This window comes from Helicoverpa zea, chromosome 6 (genome assembly GCF_022581195.2).
Source record: "Helicoverpa zea isolate HzStark_Cry1AcR chromosome 6, ilHelZeax1.1, whole genome shotgun sequence".
NCBI lineage: Eukaryota > Metazoa > Arthropoda > Insecta > Lepidoptera > Noctuidae > Helicoverpa > Helicoverpa zea.
The window spans coordinates 6,394,402-6,410,554 of record NC_061457.1 but is presented as its reverse complement, the minus strand read 5'-3'; the positions used below and the strand labels follow the sequence as shown (position 1 = coordinate 6,410,554).

At 34.9% G+C, this 16,153-nt stretch overlaps 1 protein-coding gene across 14 annotated transcripts in view; it reads left to right on the top strand.

The window, feature by feature from the left end:
- LOC124631071 (RNA binding protein fox-1 homolog 3) overlaps positions 1-16,153 on the top strand; it is an 81,284-nt gene that overhangs the window by 28,779 nt on the left and 36,352 nt on the right. For 6 of the 14 annotated variants that reach the window (XM_047165217.1, XM_047165214.1, XM_047165221.1 and 3 more), the window contains exon 1: positions 5,220-5,511. The exons of 1 other annotated variant lie outside the window; for it this stretch is intronic. In XM_047165217.1, coding sequence (XP_047021173.1) covers positions 5,500-5,511 — 12 coding nt within the window. In that variant the 5' untranslated portion in view covers positions 5,220-5,499. Of the gene's footprint in view, positions 1-5,215; positions 5,512-16,153 lie in introns of those variants that run through there. 7 more of the 14 variants (XM_047165225.1, XM_047165223.1, XM_047165224.1 and 4 more) reach the window with 3 other exon arrangements.

The following is a 16,153-nucleotide window of genomic DNA, read 5'->3' as shown; positions in this document are numbered from 1 at the left end:
AGATCTAAAACATCTGATGTGGAACTCCAGGGCCCAGCCAGACTATAGCATATAGAGGTATGACGTTTTAGCAAAAGTTGTTCAATCTGATAAGCACTCTCTGTTGACTTATAAAAATTGAAGATGTAAAACACCTGATGTGGAACTCCAGGAGCCCTGCTAGACTATATGAAGCATATGAAGATATGACGTTTTAGCAAAAGTGGTTCAATCTGATAAGCACTCTCTATTGACGCATTTTTCTTTTCTCTCTCACACAAACAAATAATAACGAAGATACAACAACGCTTGATTTTCGGGTTAAGTCACTACTTAGTACAAATTTTACATACCTAGACGTGGCGTCACGAGCCCCCACTCTCTAACTTTGTTGCATTATATCTCATTATTATTTTGTATGTCTCTTCCAGACCTCGGGACTACAGAGTTCCGAATTTTTGGGAGGCAAACGTGGGGCCGAAGCCAACACGCTGAAGTCCTTTTGAGACAACTTTAATGAAATGGTGACACAAAACCGACGATTATCCCTTTATACACTATTGAAATGAATCCAAGGACAATCCCCGGTGGACGTCGTTAAAAAAAAGACAATCCCCGGTTCTGTGCTAAACTATTGCTAACTATGGAGGAAAACTACTTGGGCTATTGTGATGGGATGTTAGTGGATGACAATGTATTAGGTACATGTAAAAACGGCAGGTGGAGACTCGCCACCTCACTTACTGGGCCCCCGGGAACCAGTCACTGAATAGCAACAAGAGGGCAACAGGGACATGAGCGGCTGAAGGGTGAGAATACCTCGGCGGACTTTAAACGCAGATTACGCGCTCCCTGTGCTTACCATGAGGCACCTATCCTCCGAGCAGGGCTACTAATCCTGCTTTAGCGACTCCACTCTGGACGGCCAAGCCAAGCCAGAGGCGTGAGACATACCCCCGTCATGGTTCACTCCGACCGGCCGGAGATGGGGGACAGTATACACTCCCTGGAGAACTCAGTATATATAGCCCCGCGGGGTCGCTACTCCCCGTCATCAGCCTCAGATGTCCTGCGGTGCCTATATCTCATTATTATTGTCGTTATTATCTCAAGAGCCTTTGTCCCAATTATGTTAGGGTCGACTTCCAGTCACGATGCAACTGAGTACCAGTGTTTTACAAGGAGCGACTGCCTATCTGACCTCCACAACCCGGTTACCCGCTCAACCCAACACCCCTTGGTAAGACTTACTGGCTTCTGACTACCCATAACGACTGCCAAGAATGGAATGTTCAATGACAGTCGGAACCTACAGTTTAACATCCCCTCCAAATAACGGTCGTTGGTATCCAAAATATACGTAGAAAGTACATACGAACTTAGAAAAGTTGCATTGGCAGGCACTTGCCAGACCTGGAATTAAAGACGCACGCTCATACTTAAGAGATTGGTTCTCTACCCACTAAACCACCACGAATTCCACTAAGTCACCACGACTTTGTCATCTATTTAATGTTTTTTTACGTAATATTTTTGCCACACACAACTTAAATGCGGACTAATTAGAATCACTACTTTTATCCCTATGTTCACGTCTATTGAGACTATTCAGATCTTTGATTTTGCTGACCCCGTAGTCGCTGGCATAAGGGACAGGATCCGCGTACGAAGTCGCGGGCAGAAGCTAGTTAATAATAAGTTTAGAGAACTTCAGAAGCATGTTTTCTCTTAGGATTCAATCATTTTTGATTATTAGGATAGAAATATTTGAATTTGGAATGCTGCTTTGATATGGGTTTCTAAAGCCGGCTTTCCACTATGGGATAAAATTTAATATATATTACATTCTGAGAATAATATGTTATCGCTCGTCATACATTTTGAAAAAATATTTATAGTTTGGGATGTAAGTAATATATATATTATAGCACAGTGTCAAATGCATGACGCGCGATTAAAAATTATATCTCAGGATGTAATATATATTATGTTATATCCCGTAGTGAAAAGCCGGCTTAAAAATTTATAGGAAAATTGCAATTCGAAAATAGAATTCTACTATTATCTTTGAAGAAAAGTATTTGTTATCAGGAAAATTTTAATAATGTATTCGGGAAATACAAAGTGGTTATTACTACTCGAGTGGCACCGAGACTGGGACTACATTGACAGATGTATCTGGGTATGTATTAATTACTTGATTTATTAATGAATCATAAGGGATTGATTGTTTCGTGAAAAAATTAAGCAGTTATAGTGGAATTTTCAATTAGCATTCCAGTGAAGTCTCGAGTGAGTTAAGTATCTTATTTATCGAAAACGTGGACACAACGTAATTAATACTACCAGGGGCCCGACTCTCTTAAGTAAATAATGTCAAAATTGAAAAGAAATCGAATCGCAATACGATCGCAATAGCAGTTTTAACCATAACGGGCATTCTACTACTAATATAAGACCAATCGCATTCCAACGACTGTGAATCGTATGTTGCTTAAGGAAAATTAGGAGAATCGGGCCCCTGTATACCTTCCTGCATAAGTTTGTATATTATGTGAATGTTTAGTCTCATAAATATACTTATTCACATTGTTTAATCTTAATGGAATAAAAAATTCGGGCTGTCTGAAAACGAACATTGCCTACTAAAATCACGATGAGCGCTTTCAACTTTTCTACGTTTTCTCCACTTTTTTGGTAACGTGACACTTTAATAAACTTCTGAAATAGGAACGTAGGTCCTCTTTAATTGCTGGCCTGCTTTATCATTTCGCAGTTTTCACGATAAAACAAAAGTATTACCTATCTATAATTGTTTACTTTTTCTGCAGTCGTCTATAGACTATATGTATTATAAGCCATCATATTGGCAACGCCTGAAAAAGGCTTTTCAGCTGTGCTTTCCTACAAATATTGTTAATAAAACACCTGGTATACCTACTTACAAGCAAATAAATATTTTGAGTTTGAACCTACGCCTCTTTACATTCTAAGTTGGTAACAAAATAGGTGCTTTGTTCCACAAACGTTCATCCGACTGACATCTAGTGCAAAGTTTGCTCAACCGTCCATTGGAGGGAACATATCGGCATACTATGTAATGCCATGAAACTTGCTAACAAATCCACCAGCCGCCAGCCCCGTAACCTAGTCCATACTACGCTAATAGATGGCGTTGCTCGTTTCAACTTCCCACCACATAGCCCACGCTGTTTACGATATTTCAATTCAATAGCGACTTATGAATGAATGTTATTGATTATTTTATACAACAAATCATATCTCAGTAATTTCGTGCTCAACTTTTACGAATACTAAGAGCCACTTCAGTATTGCCCATTGTGGCGAAAATTAAATTGAACATTAATTTCGTGGTTCTGTAAAGCGTCTTCACAGCAATATTAATTCATGTAAACGACGATCGAAGCGTAATCTTAGTATTTTATAAATATTTATGAATTGAAACAGATGTCCGTTTAATGTAGGAAAATCATTTTTCATATTTTTTCTTGTAAGTAATTAGGATTTGATCTGAAATGAATTCGATTTAGATTTTTGGAAGCAATATTGTTACACGAAATAATTCAGCTCCAGTATTTATGTTCTTACATGCTGTGGGGGACCTCACAGCTGCGAGGCAAAAAAATGCCATTCGTAACACAGACAGATGAGTGCAACTTATTACATGTTTCCCCTAGTTAATGTGTGGGTAATGAATTTAGTTATATTTCATACATAACTGTGATGGTTTTTACAATACCTACTCATTGTACGTTAATATTACTTCTCTTTTACTTTTTCTGTTGAACTATTGAGTTAAGCCGGCAAGACAACTTCAACTTATTATTGCTAGTCAAACAAAACACCCGCAGTCGGCAATTATACTTCATTAATTAATGGTCACATAAACTAACGGATGCAGCAATTTAAATGGTTATTGTGACGCCTCTCAAATGTTTTTTCACCATATGATGATAGCGATGACCACGTAAATGATTTTGAAGGTTTTACACGTTTTACAGTTAGAATTCATTTTTAGTTTTAAGTAGGAGTTAGAAGGTAGGTAACTAATACGTACCCACCTATTCTAAATAGAGAAAACGGTGGCAACTATGTACTTAGGTACCTAGTAGATAGTAACGTAGTGTACTGCATGTATGACGTAGATAACAATTGAAATGTACCGAGAACTTCCTTTGTTTGTGAGCACTACAAGTAGGTACAGCACCTTGAATACGTACCTACTGGCTTAAAGCTTGATTGTTTTCTAGGTACCTTACCTAACTCCTTTACTGAGGAGGCACATATCGCCTATTTTGCTTTAGGAGATTTTAATAAACTCTAGTCAGATATACATTGAGTTGGTAGGTACCTATCTACATAAGTAATTGTATTAAAATAGGTACCTAAGTATACGAAAGCAATCCAGCATTTGCGGAACTAAATAAAGCATACTTAGTGTTCAGCTGCACAATTTTTTTTTGCATAGAGGTAGGTACCTACAAATAATTACTATAAAATTGTAAAGGAAACATTTTAAACCAAAAAATACAATATAATTTTGACTTTCAATACCATGGGTGAACGTAGGATGACAGTAGATAAGTAAATGAAATGGGAAATGAGATGAGAAGACGAGAGGGAGCACGGAGCACAGAGGTTGGGATGACGCCGGGTCCGGGCGGGGGGCCCGGGAACGATTCATTGATCCGAACCGTTCTAGGCACTGCGACAGGGACAACAAAGGGAGGGCCCGGTACCGTGCTATCGCTCTCTCGCTTCATTCAATGTGGGATGATTATACCGTCCTAAAAGAACAAGAATTGTTAAATTTTATATTTCAACAATTTACCTACATTTGAATTGTTTATTTTTAATGTTTATACAATACCTAGTTTATAATAATTCAGCATTGACCTTGATATTGAACATGAGTGACATTGCCAAGCAATGTTACAAAACAGCAGTTTTGCTGCTTTCAAAGTGGGAATTTATATTTAAAAACTAAACAACAAATACTCACCAGTAACTACCAAAATACCTATATCAGTCCAACTAAATTGTTGTTATTGTACGAAAAGTTGAAAATCATCCGTAGTTTGGTGCGATAGAAATGGCAACATCTTTCGTCGCGCCATGAATGCCGAACGAAGCCGAGTAATCTTCTATCCTTGTCTCTCTCACAGCGAATCGCACGGGCGAGGCGACTCGCTGAGTGGCCACGCGTGCCTGTACTCGTCCGTTGTTGCACCAGCACATCGACATTAACCGCTTTCAGTGCTAGAGCGCGTTCCTCCGCGCTATACTCACATAACCTAAAAGTTAAACAACCCTGATTATTTTAGTACTATTCATTGTAATACCATTAAATACTCATGATTACCTCGAATTTATAAGTTAGTGTTGTGGAAGTTTACGCCCAGCCAAAGGGCGTACGTGGAGTGTATTTTTGTGCAACACAAAGTAAATACAAACGGCAAGCTGTGGGGATCAGGGGCCTTTTTTTTGCCGCCGCAGGGGATGTACTATCCTGTGAGTATATCTTTCGTTATTTTTAACGGTAAACATTATTCACACAGACAAATAGGTTTATAATTTGGTTTTGAGCCAGGGACGTCATAAAGATAACCCTGGTGTCAGACTAAACGGAGCACAATGTTATGGCACTTATGGCGCATGGCGTTACATACTTTACGGTTTCACTAGTATTACAGATCATAATTTTAATGTTAATTGCTATTGTGTGTTTATAAACGTAGGCCTCTTTATTTAAAATCTGAATTTAATACTGCATTTACAAAATACATAATTGCTAACAATTGTGATTAACACAGTAGATATTTTGTATTTACGTTAAATCTCAAACAATAATCGAAAATACAGATCATTGAAACTCCTGCATCCATTGTTATGACATTGAAGTTGAATGAATTCATTGAATTACATTGTTAGTTGTCTTTTTCTGCTACACTAATAGTGACGTAAGATAAAGAGAGACGATTTCATTAAGTTAAATACTGTAACATGTCAATAATCGTGCGCCTAATAAATACTTATACAAAAGTTTACGTTTGTAGGAATTTGTTCTAAAGAGCAAAAAAGTGAACCATTTAGCATTCTACCAGTTACGATCGAGATAAAATTGTCTCTGACAGATAGCTACCACTAGCTACCCACACAACTTAATTACAGTAGGTATGAGCGTATGTCGTATTATTTTAAAATAAAATACAAACGCGATTTTGGATCCAGTTTTAAGATTTCGTTTTGTTCTAACAAAGTATGTGGGTACTCAGCTGTTAAATACCTAATAGATATTTATCAAACAATTCCCACCTAAATCTGCCTTGTGCTAAATTAACCAAATTTAAAAATGTCGAATGGTATATTTCTCAGCAAAGCATGCCATTTTTATTACATTTACACCATAATGCTAGTACACGTATGTGATTATCGTGGTATTTTTTTACCCTCTTCGGATTTACTTTGTACTGAACCTACCCGGTTAACAGTCACTGTTAAGTTATTAGGCTATGCTGGTGTATATAAACCTAGTGTATTTATAAATAAAAATAATACCTAGTCACTTGTCTGTCTATGTTTGGATCGCTCCTCCTGACGACTCGGCGCCACCGAATTGACTGTTGTGAAACAAATTTTATTAATAATCTTAACCCACTTTATAGATGTTTTCAAATCGTTAGCTGGTTACTATTTTCTTTCATAGATTACGCAGTACGTACCTATAGATTTAGGTAACTCGAATATACGAAAATAAACAACGTAGGCTGCTTAGCAAGTAGGTAACTAACCAGCTTAATAAAATGAGTATCTGGGTACCGAACTAACCTACCAGGTTTACGAAATAGGTAGGTGAATTTCCAACAATTCAAAATGAACTACCTACCTTCCTACGTTAGTTTACTACTTACTGTTATAGGTAGATCGTAAATTCATGTATTGAATCTGAAGATATGTACTATCTGTCCTACGCCATGTTCCTTAATAAAATTTCGGTTGTGTCTCCTTTATGTACCGTACGACAAAATAAATACGCTTTGTACGTCGGAAGGTAGGAATATTGTCCGCTAGAGGTACCTACCTATTGAACATTTAATTTTTAAATTTAATAAAATGGAACGTCTCGCTCCCCTCGTGTTGAATATTAGGAGCGGGTCGTCTCAGCGTCGGAAGGGGAGATTACAGGAACCCGTTCATGGCTCAAGGTGAACGCGAAACTCCACTGGTGATGGTAATAAGGACAAATTATTCGCATACCGGCCTTTTGTTCACATCTCCCTGTTCATGGATGTATTAACTTCACGACTTTGGGTCGACTACCTGCCAGTAAACATTGAAACATCGAACACGCAGGTAGCAGCAAGCGAAACCTCGTTTGGAAACGCAGCTGCCTCTTTTATGCTAGCATATTATTATTTTTACAATCAAGCTTGATAAATTACTGCGGATAATATCAACAAAAAGCATTTGAAACTAATAACAAAGATGATCTTAAAAGGGTTCCGATTTTAAAGAACGAAACCCCAAAAAAGAAATTTCACACAATAACATACTGCAAACAATGGGTGCATGCACCTACTTTGTTCTTTCGAGAACATACTTTTGAAATCCTAGAACAAATATTTCCACAATCTCGAAACAAAAACTTTAACACAAAACCTCTCGATCAGTAAAGCAAAATTCTAGATCATTTTTCAGCCACGTTATTTTATGAAGTTCTCTTTACTATTCATTAGAGAAATCTTAACCTAACTCTGAGCAGAATGTTCGTGATAACAATAAGTTACAAATATCTTGCGTCGAAGTTCCACGTTCGATCGCATGAACCATGCATGATTTTGTGGGATGTAGGTAGCGACGTTTCTCAGTAGTGCAGATTGTTGGGCACGAGAGTCGCCCCAACCCTGCTCCAATTGTATTTACGGATGCCGAGAACTACCCTCGCTTAATTGACCATGCATCCATGATTGACGGGATACGTACATTCACAATTTAAAAGCCTTTAATATTTTGTGTTCACGTAAGGGGGATCTTTGCAGTTTTTGCTGTCGATGGTTACACGTTACACGCTTACGGAATGTTCGTATATAAATAATATAAATTAATCCCACCGTCAATATGAATTTAAGGAACCACGAAAATGAACTCATAAACAATAACAAAAAAAAAAATGCAACATTGTTAAAAAGTAACAATATTAAAGACGTTCTCAAATAACATTGACTCTCTGCTATTGACGAGCTCGAAAGTTATCGAGCATAAGTTTTATCTCTGCGAAATGTAGAAAGTTATAATATTTTATGAAAAAATACTTCAGATCTCGCTAATTTCATTATTTAGCAGTAGGCTTTAATGGCAGATCTGTTGGTGTTCGGGATCCCTGAAAGTTACAAATTAATTTAAATGTTCGAAACACCGTCGCCCTTGTTGGATCCATTAATGACTTACTTATTTCGCTTGTTTGAACTCCACAGAAATAACGGAAATTTACTTAACTAACCTTTTAAAAAGATAACTTTCAGTAATTCATTTTTATTTATTAGTTACAATTATATCGAAACTTTGGAATTAACTGAAAATTACATTAGGTCTTTGTTATTTTGCAGAATTTTAAAATCATTAAATAACCTGCTATGTAGGTATTAATGAAAGGAAAATATTTTTGTAAGAATACGAATCTCCTAGAAGGTTCAATTATGATTAAATTATAAGTTTTACATTTCTGCTCATACGTTAAATATTTGCTTTAGTAGGTAATATGTATTCAAATAGATAAGTTTAAATTAATAAAAGTTTTAGCAAAGGGAACATTTCTCGCCCCCACTTACTGTCAGAACAGGCACTTTGTTCGCCACGATATGGCAAATAAGTTTCCGTCCCACATCTTGCCTCGGATGACGGCGTGGTTTCTGCTATTTAAATCTTTCCGCGCCAGGAAAATGTGTACCGCTTTTCTCTATGTACACAATACGTTAGACGGTACACATGAAATTAGCGCGTTACCAACGACTATATTGAATTTGTAAATGGTTCACGCATCGGTCGGTGTAAATAAAGCCGCCGTACAATTTTCTGAAGTCGTGTAAATATTCAACAATGTTTGCTTTTAATGATTTGCTCATAAGTCCTGTTAGATTTATAGTTCAGACATTTTGTAGTAAAACCTAATTGCAACTGAATTTGCTGGCAAAAGAGACCTGACATTTAATAAAACTGTCAGTATAAAGAGCTAAGTAAAAAAATAAGGAAATAATTAACAACTATTTAAAGATCCAACTTATCTGCATTTATGAGTAAGCCATAACCAAATGTAAGCTTACTGGCGAAAGCCTTCATCCTCACTTTGTTTGTTAAACAAATACATGATCCTCATTTACATTATCAACAAGAATGTCGTAACCCTCACCGCAGGGCTATAATATGATTATATGTAGTTAAATGTCAGTCACTAATACTCATAGATCGACTATCGAGTAGAATTGACGTTGACCATTAAACGATATAATAAAAAAAACCATCAACGCCTGTGAAAACTCAGGCTCAGTATTGAAGCAGGAACTTCATTTTTTAAAGATTTCAATGGCATTTATTTTTTGTAGGAAACAAATTCGAAGCATGTAAATACCGCAATTTGAGCTATGGTATTTGAACGCATTTCTCTATTTATTTCTAGTCACTTCCCCTACTCACTTAAAATACTATAATATAGTTTCTGAGTCTTCTTCAGTTCGGATATACTCGTAAGTAGTACGTTTTCAATACGGTTTTGTATGGAGTGTGTTTGTATTCAATTACCCCATACGTCTTGTCTCGATATAATTTCAGTAAGTTGATTACACTGTATCGGTTTCACTCACACGTATTTTATTATATTCAGAGCACCCTAATACCGACTCGTATTCAACGAAACCGAAATGATATTAAATTACGATACTCGGCAGAAATACCATTACATACATGTATAAATTATTGTACGTCGAAATATCGTAATGTTAAAAAAAATACACAACAATAATTTAACTTAGTTTCTATTATTGTTATTCGCCAATGAACATTTGACATAAAAGCGACCAAATTCTGCTAACAACAAATACACAGCAGTTAAAAAGGAGGAAGTTGAGAAGCTGTCTGTTGGTTACAAATAAAAAATGTCCCGGTTGTCGCTGGAATCGGTCTCCTATTCCTTGAGGCGCAAAGGCCGTAACAGGATCAATATAAAACAATATGATAAGCTACAACGGAACCATATTAACTTACAATGGAGTCTATTTTAATGTACCCCTCTACCAGTAATTTGAAAACGGATTTAAATTGCGCATTAAAGTTAAATGCTGCTGTATCATTTCCCTTGTGTTTTATACTTAATTAAGGCGTAAAATATTGTGTTTCTCGAATTCAAGATTCGTTCCAAAATAGAGTTGTGATTATAGTACCGGTAAGCTCGCTGAAAAAGCAGGGCACCTGCGTCATATGTAATCATTCACTTTGTAATAAGATAAATTTCACAACCAGATGCTAAGCCTCTGTATTCATGTACCATGTATGTATTCATACTAAGAATATGCTATCTGGCAGCGAATTTTGGGAAATAAATATTTTTAACTACATGAAAAAAATCTTGAACTGCGTTTCGCTGTATATATGTTTTTATCAACATAAAATGCAACCAAAATAAGGCATAATATTATAAGGATTTTTTAAAAGCAGAAACACGTGTTTAATAAATGTATTATACCAAAATAGAAATAATAAAGTATAAAAAAACTAGCAGTCGGGCAAAGAAGTTCTATCGATAACTAGCTAGTCTTTTAGCCGCTCCACCAATATTTTTTCTTCAAAATCCGACTCAAACACTGGAAAAAATAAATTGGCCGTTAGTCTTCTTGGCAAAGTAACAATAATTTTAATAAAATCCATTGAAAAATCTATCAAAACAACTAGAACACTTTTATCACTACTGGTAATCCTTTCTGTATATCGGTGTGCTTCTCCAACTTCTCTGATTCAGAATGAGGGTTATTTCCCTCTATTTTTCCTATAGGTTGGACTATTTAGATATTTGGAAGTAATTTTAGGCACAAGTTTACATTAATATTTCTGTCAAACGTAAAATTGGCTAAGACAAATTATTCATGCCAAATGTCCTCAGAACATATTATTCAGAAGTTTGTAATACATATTATTGCAGTACTAGTTCATTATAATAGATTAATACCTACTGATTTAAATTAACTGTTAGAAATAAAATTGATTGCTCGTACTTTTCCGAATTTTTGTTAATTATGTGAAACGGCCGATAACAGCCACATATTTGCTTTCAGCATTACATATATTGTCAAATCGTTTTAACGATATGTGATTATAGTACCTAAGGAGAATGTGTCGTGTACCAATTATACTTGACTGTATTAGGCACATATTTGTTTTCTGTTCCTCTTTAATGTTGTAGTTCGAAGTAAATATTTGTATGTGTAACGTCGAAAAGCAAAATGTCAGGCCACCTACTTTCTTTGTAGTTTTGATGGCAGCCGTCTCCAGCAGGCGTTCATTTGTCTACCGACCGCTCGTTGACGGTCGCTAATCAGCAAGCCAACATAACTACAACATTTTGCTTTATAATTCTTTTTTATCCTTTCGTTTAACAAATTATCGATGCAAATTCTTTATTGATTTTAATTGGATGGACAATTCCTGCTGTTTCGAACAGTAGAAATATATTATTTCCTTGGAGCTACCCTTTAGTGACTCCGTATCCATGTTAATATCAAGAATCAATACTTACATAATATATTGTAGCAAAAAATATGAATTTCAATTTTTTTTATGAATATCTGGCAATTTTATTGCCAAGGTCTGGAAAAGTTTTCAGTATTTTTGCAACAGATATTCGTAAAATTATGGAATTTTGACAGATTTTACAAATACTGAATTTTATTGGCTCCTGTTTCAGTGGATAGATATTACATTCCATGAAAATAAAATATAAACCCCTCCTGAAAATATCATTATTATTTCTCAACAGTAGAAGTAAATAAATAGCTGTGAAGGTAAAATAATAAATTGAAGAATTTAATATCAGAAGTTAACGGAAACTTGCGTAGAGACTGTTATTACACCAAAGTCGTGTTTGAACAATCATAAAAACATTTTTGCGGCAGGGATCTATGTAATGTTCTTGATAGTTCGTTAACCGTTTTTTCTCATTTCGTCTCTAAATACGACCTGCGGTTTGCGGTGCCAAACTATTTTTAAAAACTCTAAAAGGTGACATACATAATTTTATTACCTTAACTTGATGGTTCTTTTTTATTGTTATTATTCATGCAACTCAAAAATGTTGTCAAAATTCTTTTTGGATACGTTGGCCATTGTCCAACAGCTTAGATATCTACTTTAAATATCGTCGTATCAGACGACCGTCTACGACTTGAGTGCTATTACGCATGATTTACAGCTCTCGGTGTCAATTTAGAATAGATACAGATAAGTACCCAGCATATTTGACGTCCACTATTTTTATTAAAGGTTTTTGTGTCGACGTTTAGATGTTAATTTTAACAATCCGGACAACAACAATCGGATTCAAATAATAAGTGTAGTTTTTCTTTGGATGAGTGTATTATGCCCATTTTCACCAACAAATACCTAAATTTAGGGATCCCCTAAGAGCATTTAGGGAACACTTAATACGAATTTCGTTTTCACCAAAGTTTAAGTGTCCCTTATAACCTTTAGTATTGGGGGAGACCTTATTCTAAGTGACACTTAGTTAGGGAAATGTTAAGAGATTGTTGGTGAAAACGGGCATTAGACTCTAACCGTTTTACCACAAAAACTTTTTAACGTCAGTTTAAGACTTGTCTAAAAAAATGTCAAATTATGACGTTGACATATGGTTCATTTTGGAGCCACATTTTTTTTAGACAAGTGTAAAACAGTGGTTAAAGTTTTTGTAGTAAGGCCATAACCGTCTTACCACAAAAACTTTTTAACGTCAGTTTAAGACTTGTCTAAAAAAATGTCAAATTATGACGTTGACATATGGTTCATTTTGCAGCCACAAAGGAGATGGCCAAATTTTCATAGAAAAAAAACCCAGAATCGACAGCAATGAAATGGTTACCAATAGGTTCTTTATGATAGACCTTTGATGGTGCCAAAAAATCCAGACTGAAATCCATGGGGTATAGGAGCTATTTCATATTATCGCAAAAACAGATTATGTTGAATATATGTTGATTTTAAAGATTATTAACATCAAGGGACATAAAAAAGCAAAGTAAACTAACATTATACAAGCCACTAGTAATAACCCCATAGTTTCAGAGTTGGCCTGGTGATTAAAAGGTCTTGTATTTAACCACTCCAGATACGATTAAGCACCGACCTTACCTACTTGGAGAGGTTTCGCAGTTCCATGCAACCTTCACAACTGGCTATGAAATGTTTTTGGAGAAATTGTCTTTGAAAATCGCGCCATGTGACATTGTCAAATATAACAAATGACTTAGCAATGTAAAACGGTCCAATCACGAGTCTGCATTCAACTTCTAACGAACATCAAACAGTAAAAGTAAACTTTTTTGTGAACTAAAATCTTGATCGAAAAAACGTTATAAAAAGAGAACCCCATGGTTTTTAGATGATTTGAAATACTTTTTAAAATCCACAAATTATACTGAATCCAATCATACATATGAAGTTCCTGTCGACTCTGGGTGTTTTTTTGGCCATCTCCTTTTTTAGACAAGTGTAAAACAGGTGTTAAAGTTTTTGTAGTAAGGCCATAACCGTCTTACCACAAAAACTTTTAAACGTCAGTTTAACACTTGTCTAAAAAAATGTCAGATTATGACGTTGAAATAAGGTCCATTTAACAGCCGGGTGTTTTTCAGAAAACTTGACCCTAGCAAAATCGACCTGTCCCACACATTCAAACATTTTTATTTTGATTTTTTTATATGGAACGTGTGAAAGTGAGTTTTTGATTAATTTAGGTATATATTTTAATGTACAATTAAATCAATATGTAGCATAAAAAGTGGATAGTTATTTTTATATTTAAAATAAACCTGAAGAGGACGTATAAATATCGTGTGTCCCATGGCGCTCTTGGAAATTTCAAATGCATCTTACTTCTAAAATATTCGTTTTTAGGTATGTTTAAGTTTTTGAACTTAGTCTCTGTATTTCTAAAAACGTATTTTTAATTTTTATGCCATAAATTTATTGTTATTTTAAGAAATATCATTATTTTAATGTTGTCCTACGAAAATCATTGTTCCGGAAAATCCGGTTTCGTCACGGTGAATTTGATATCGTACTCAAGACAAAATCTACTAATTTGTGTTTTTTCTACCTTCTTGGCAACTTTATGATCGTATTAGGATTCCGCCATTGCCGTTTTAAAGTCAGGTAAGGCTAAAACTGTGACGACAATGTTGGTGTCATCGGTGCGCAAAATTTTTGTTCCGGATAGTGGCAGTATTTAAAAGGTTAATAAATTGTTTTCTAAACTCTATAATACTGTATAAAACATAAACAACTCATCATTATTAGATTAGTAAGGCTAAAAACGAGGTAGTTTAAATAAATTTTAGTTATTTTCAATTTTAAAAGTCTCGTGAGATGAAAACGTCACCTCCTGTGCGTCACGTTACATACTACCGGAACAAAATCGTAACGATCTTGAATTGTAAAGCTTAGTGTACAATTAAATAATTTATGGGAGCGTCCTGTCCGCGCGTGTGGTAGGTATCAAACGAAAAGGCTTACATTTGATCGGTTTTGTTTATATATGTGTGTGTAAAGGTTTATATCAAAAAATTTTGTGTGTTAATACTTTATTCTTTGTAATTGTGTTTTGAAATCGGCAGTGTGAACATTGCTCAAATTATTCTTATCCATCACGAAATGTTCATAATAGTCACTGTCCCATATTCTGAATGTTATAAAAATGGTTTTAAAATATATATTTTTCATTTTATAGCGTTTATTTTGGCATCATAGTATTTTGTTAGTATCTAAAATTTCTCACTAGGCTTGATTTTGGAAATTGTAGCGGGTATCATTAGTAATGACAACTTTTCAAGTGAGATGTGTCCAAGAAGTGACGAAAGTGAAATTATTTAGCTGATTATTTAATAATCTTATAGAATTATGCTATCGTTTTGTTTGTTTTTAAAAGATTTTAAGTATATCTTTATGCTACCATAAGTTGATTTCGTTTTAATACTTGTTTGTTTTATTTCTAATTAATTATATTTTGTGACGTTCAGGAATACTATGCATCATACGCTGACAGAAAAACTTTAATATTTCTTAAAATCATATTATAATTTTAATTTAAAATGCAGATTTAGCTAGTTAACAATATATTCTTTAATATTAGAGTAAATATAATAGAATTCACGAAATAAAAATAAAATATTTCCTGTGCGTCACAGGGTATTCTTTTCTGAAAAACACCATGGGCCTTACTACAAAAACTTTAAACTCTGTTTTACACTTGTCTAATAAAATTTTGGCTGCAAAATGAACCATATGTCAACGTCATAATTTGACATTTTTTTAGACAAGGCATAAACTGACGTTTAAAAGTTTTTGTGGTAAGACAGCATGTGTCAAACACTTGTCTAAAAAAAGTGTGGCCCCACACTTTTTTTAGACAAGTGTTTGACACATGTTTAAGTTTTTGTAGTAAGACCATAAATCTAAAGCTTAATCGAAATTTTGCAAAGACATCACAGTCGAAAAAAAATAATCATCTGTGGCATCATTGAAATCAGTCATCGGATGAATAAAGGATGTGGAATTCATACTTTTTATCCCGAAAGTCATTGTTACGGATTAAGAAAGCTGTTGTTGAGCAACAAAGCTCTTTTGAAAAATATATATTTTATCAAGATGCGTAAGAGAAATAAGAAGATATTGGATGGAAAACGTGTGACACTGTCTAAATAACACGGTAATCGTATTGTGATCATTGTATTTGCCAGGTAGATCGTTTCAACATATTAATCCACACTTTTAGGTTGCGGTTGGTGTACATGTTGCTTTATAATATAAAAATCATCTATCGCTTCTAAAGTATAACTTTCATTTAAGTAAAGACCTACTACAATGACGTGTTACGGGAACATCGGTTCGTTTA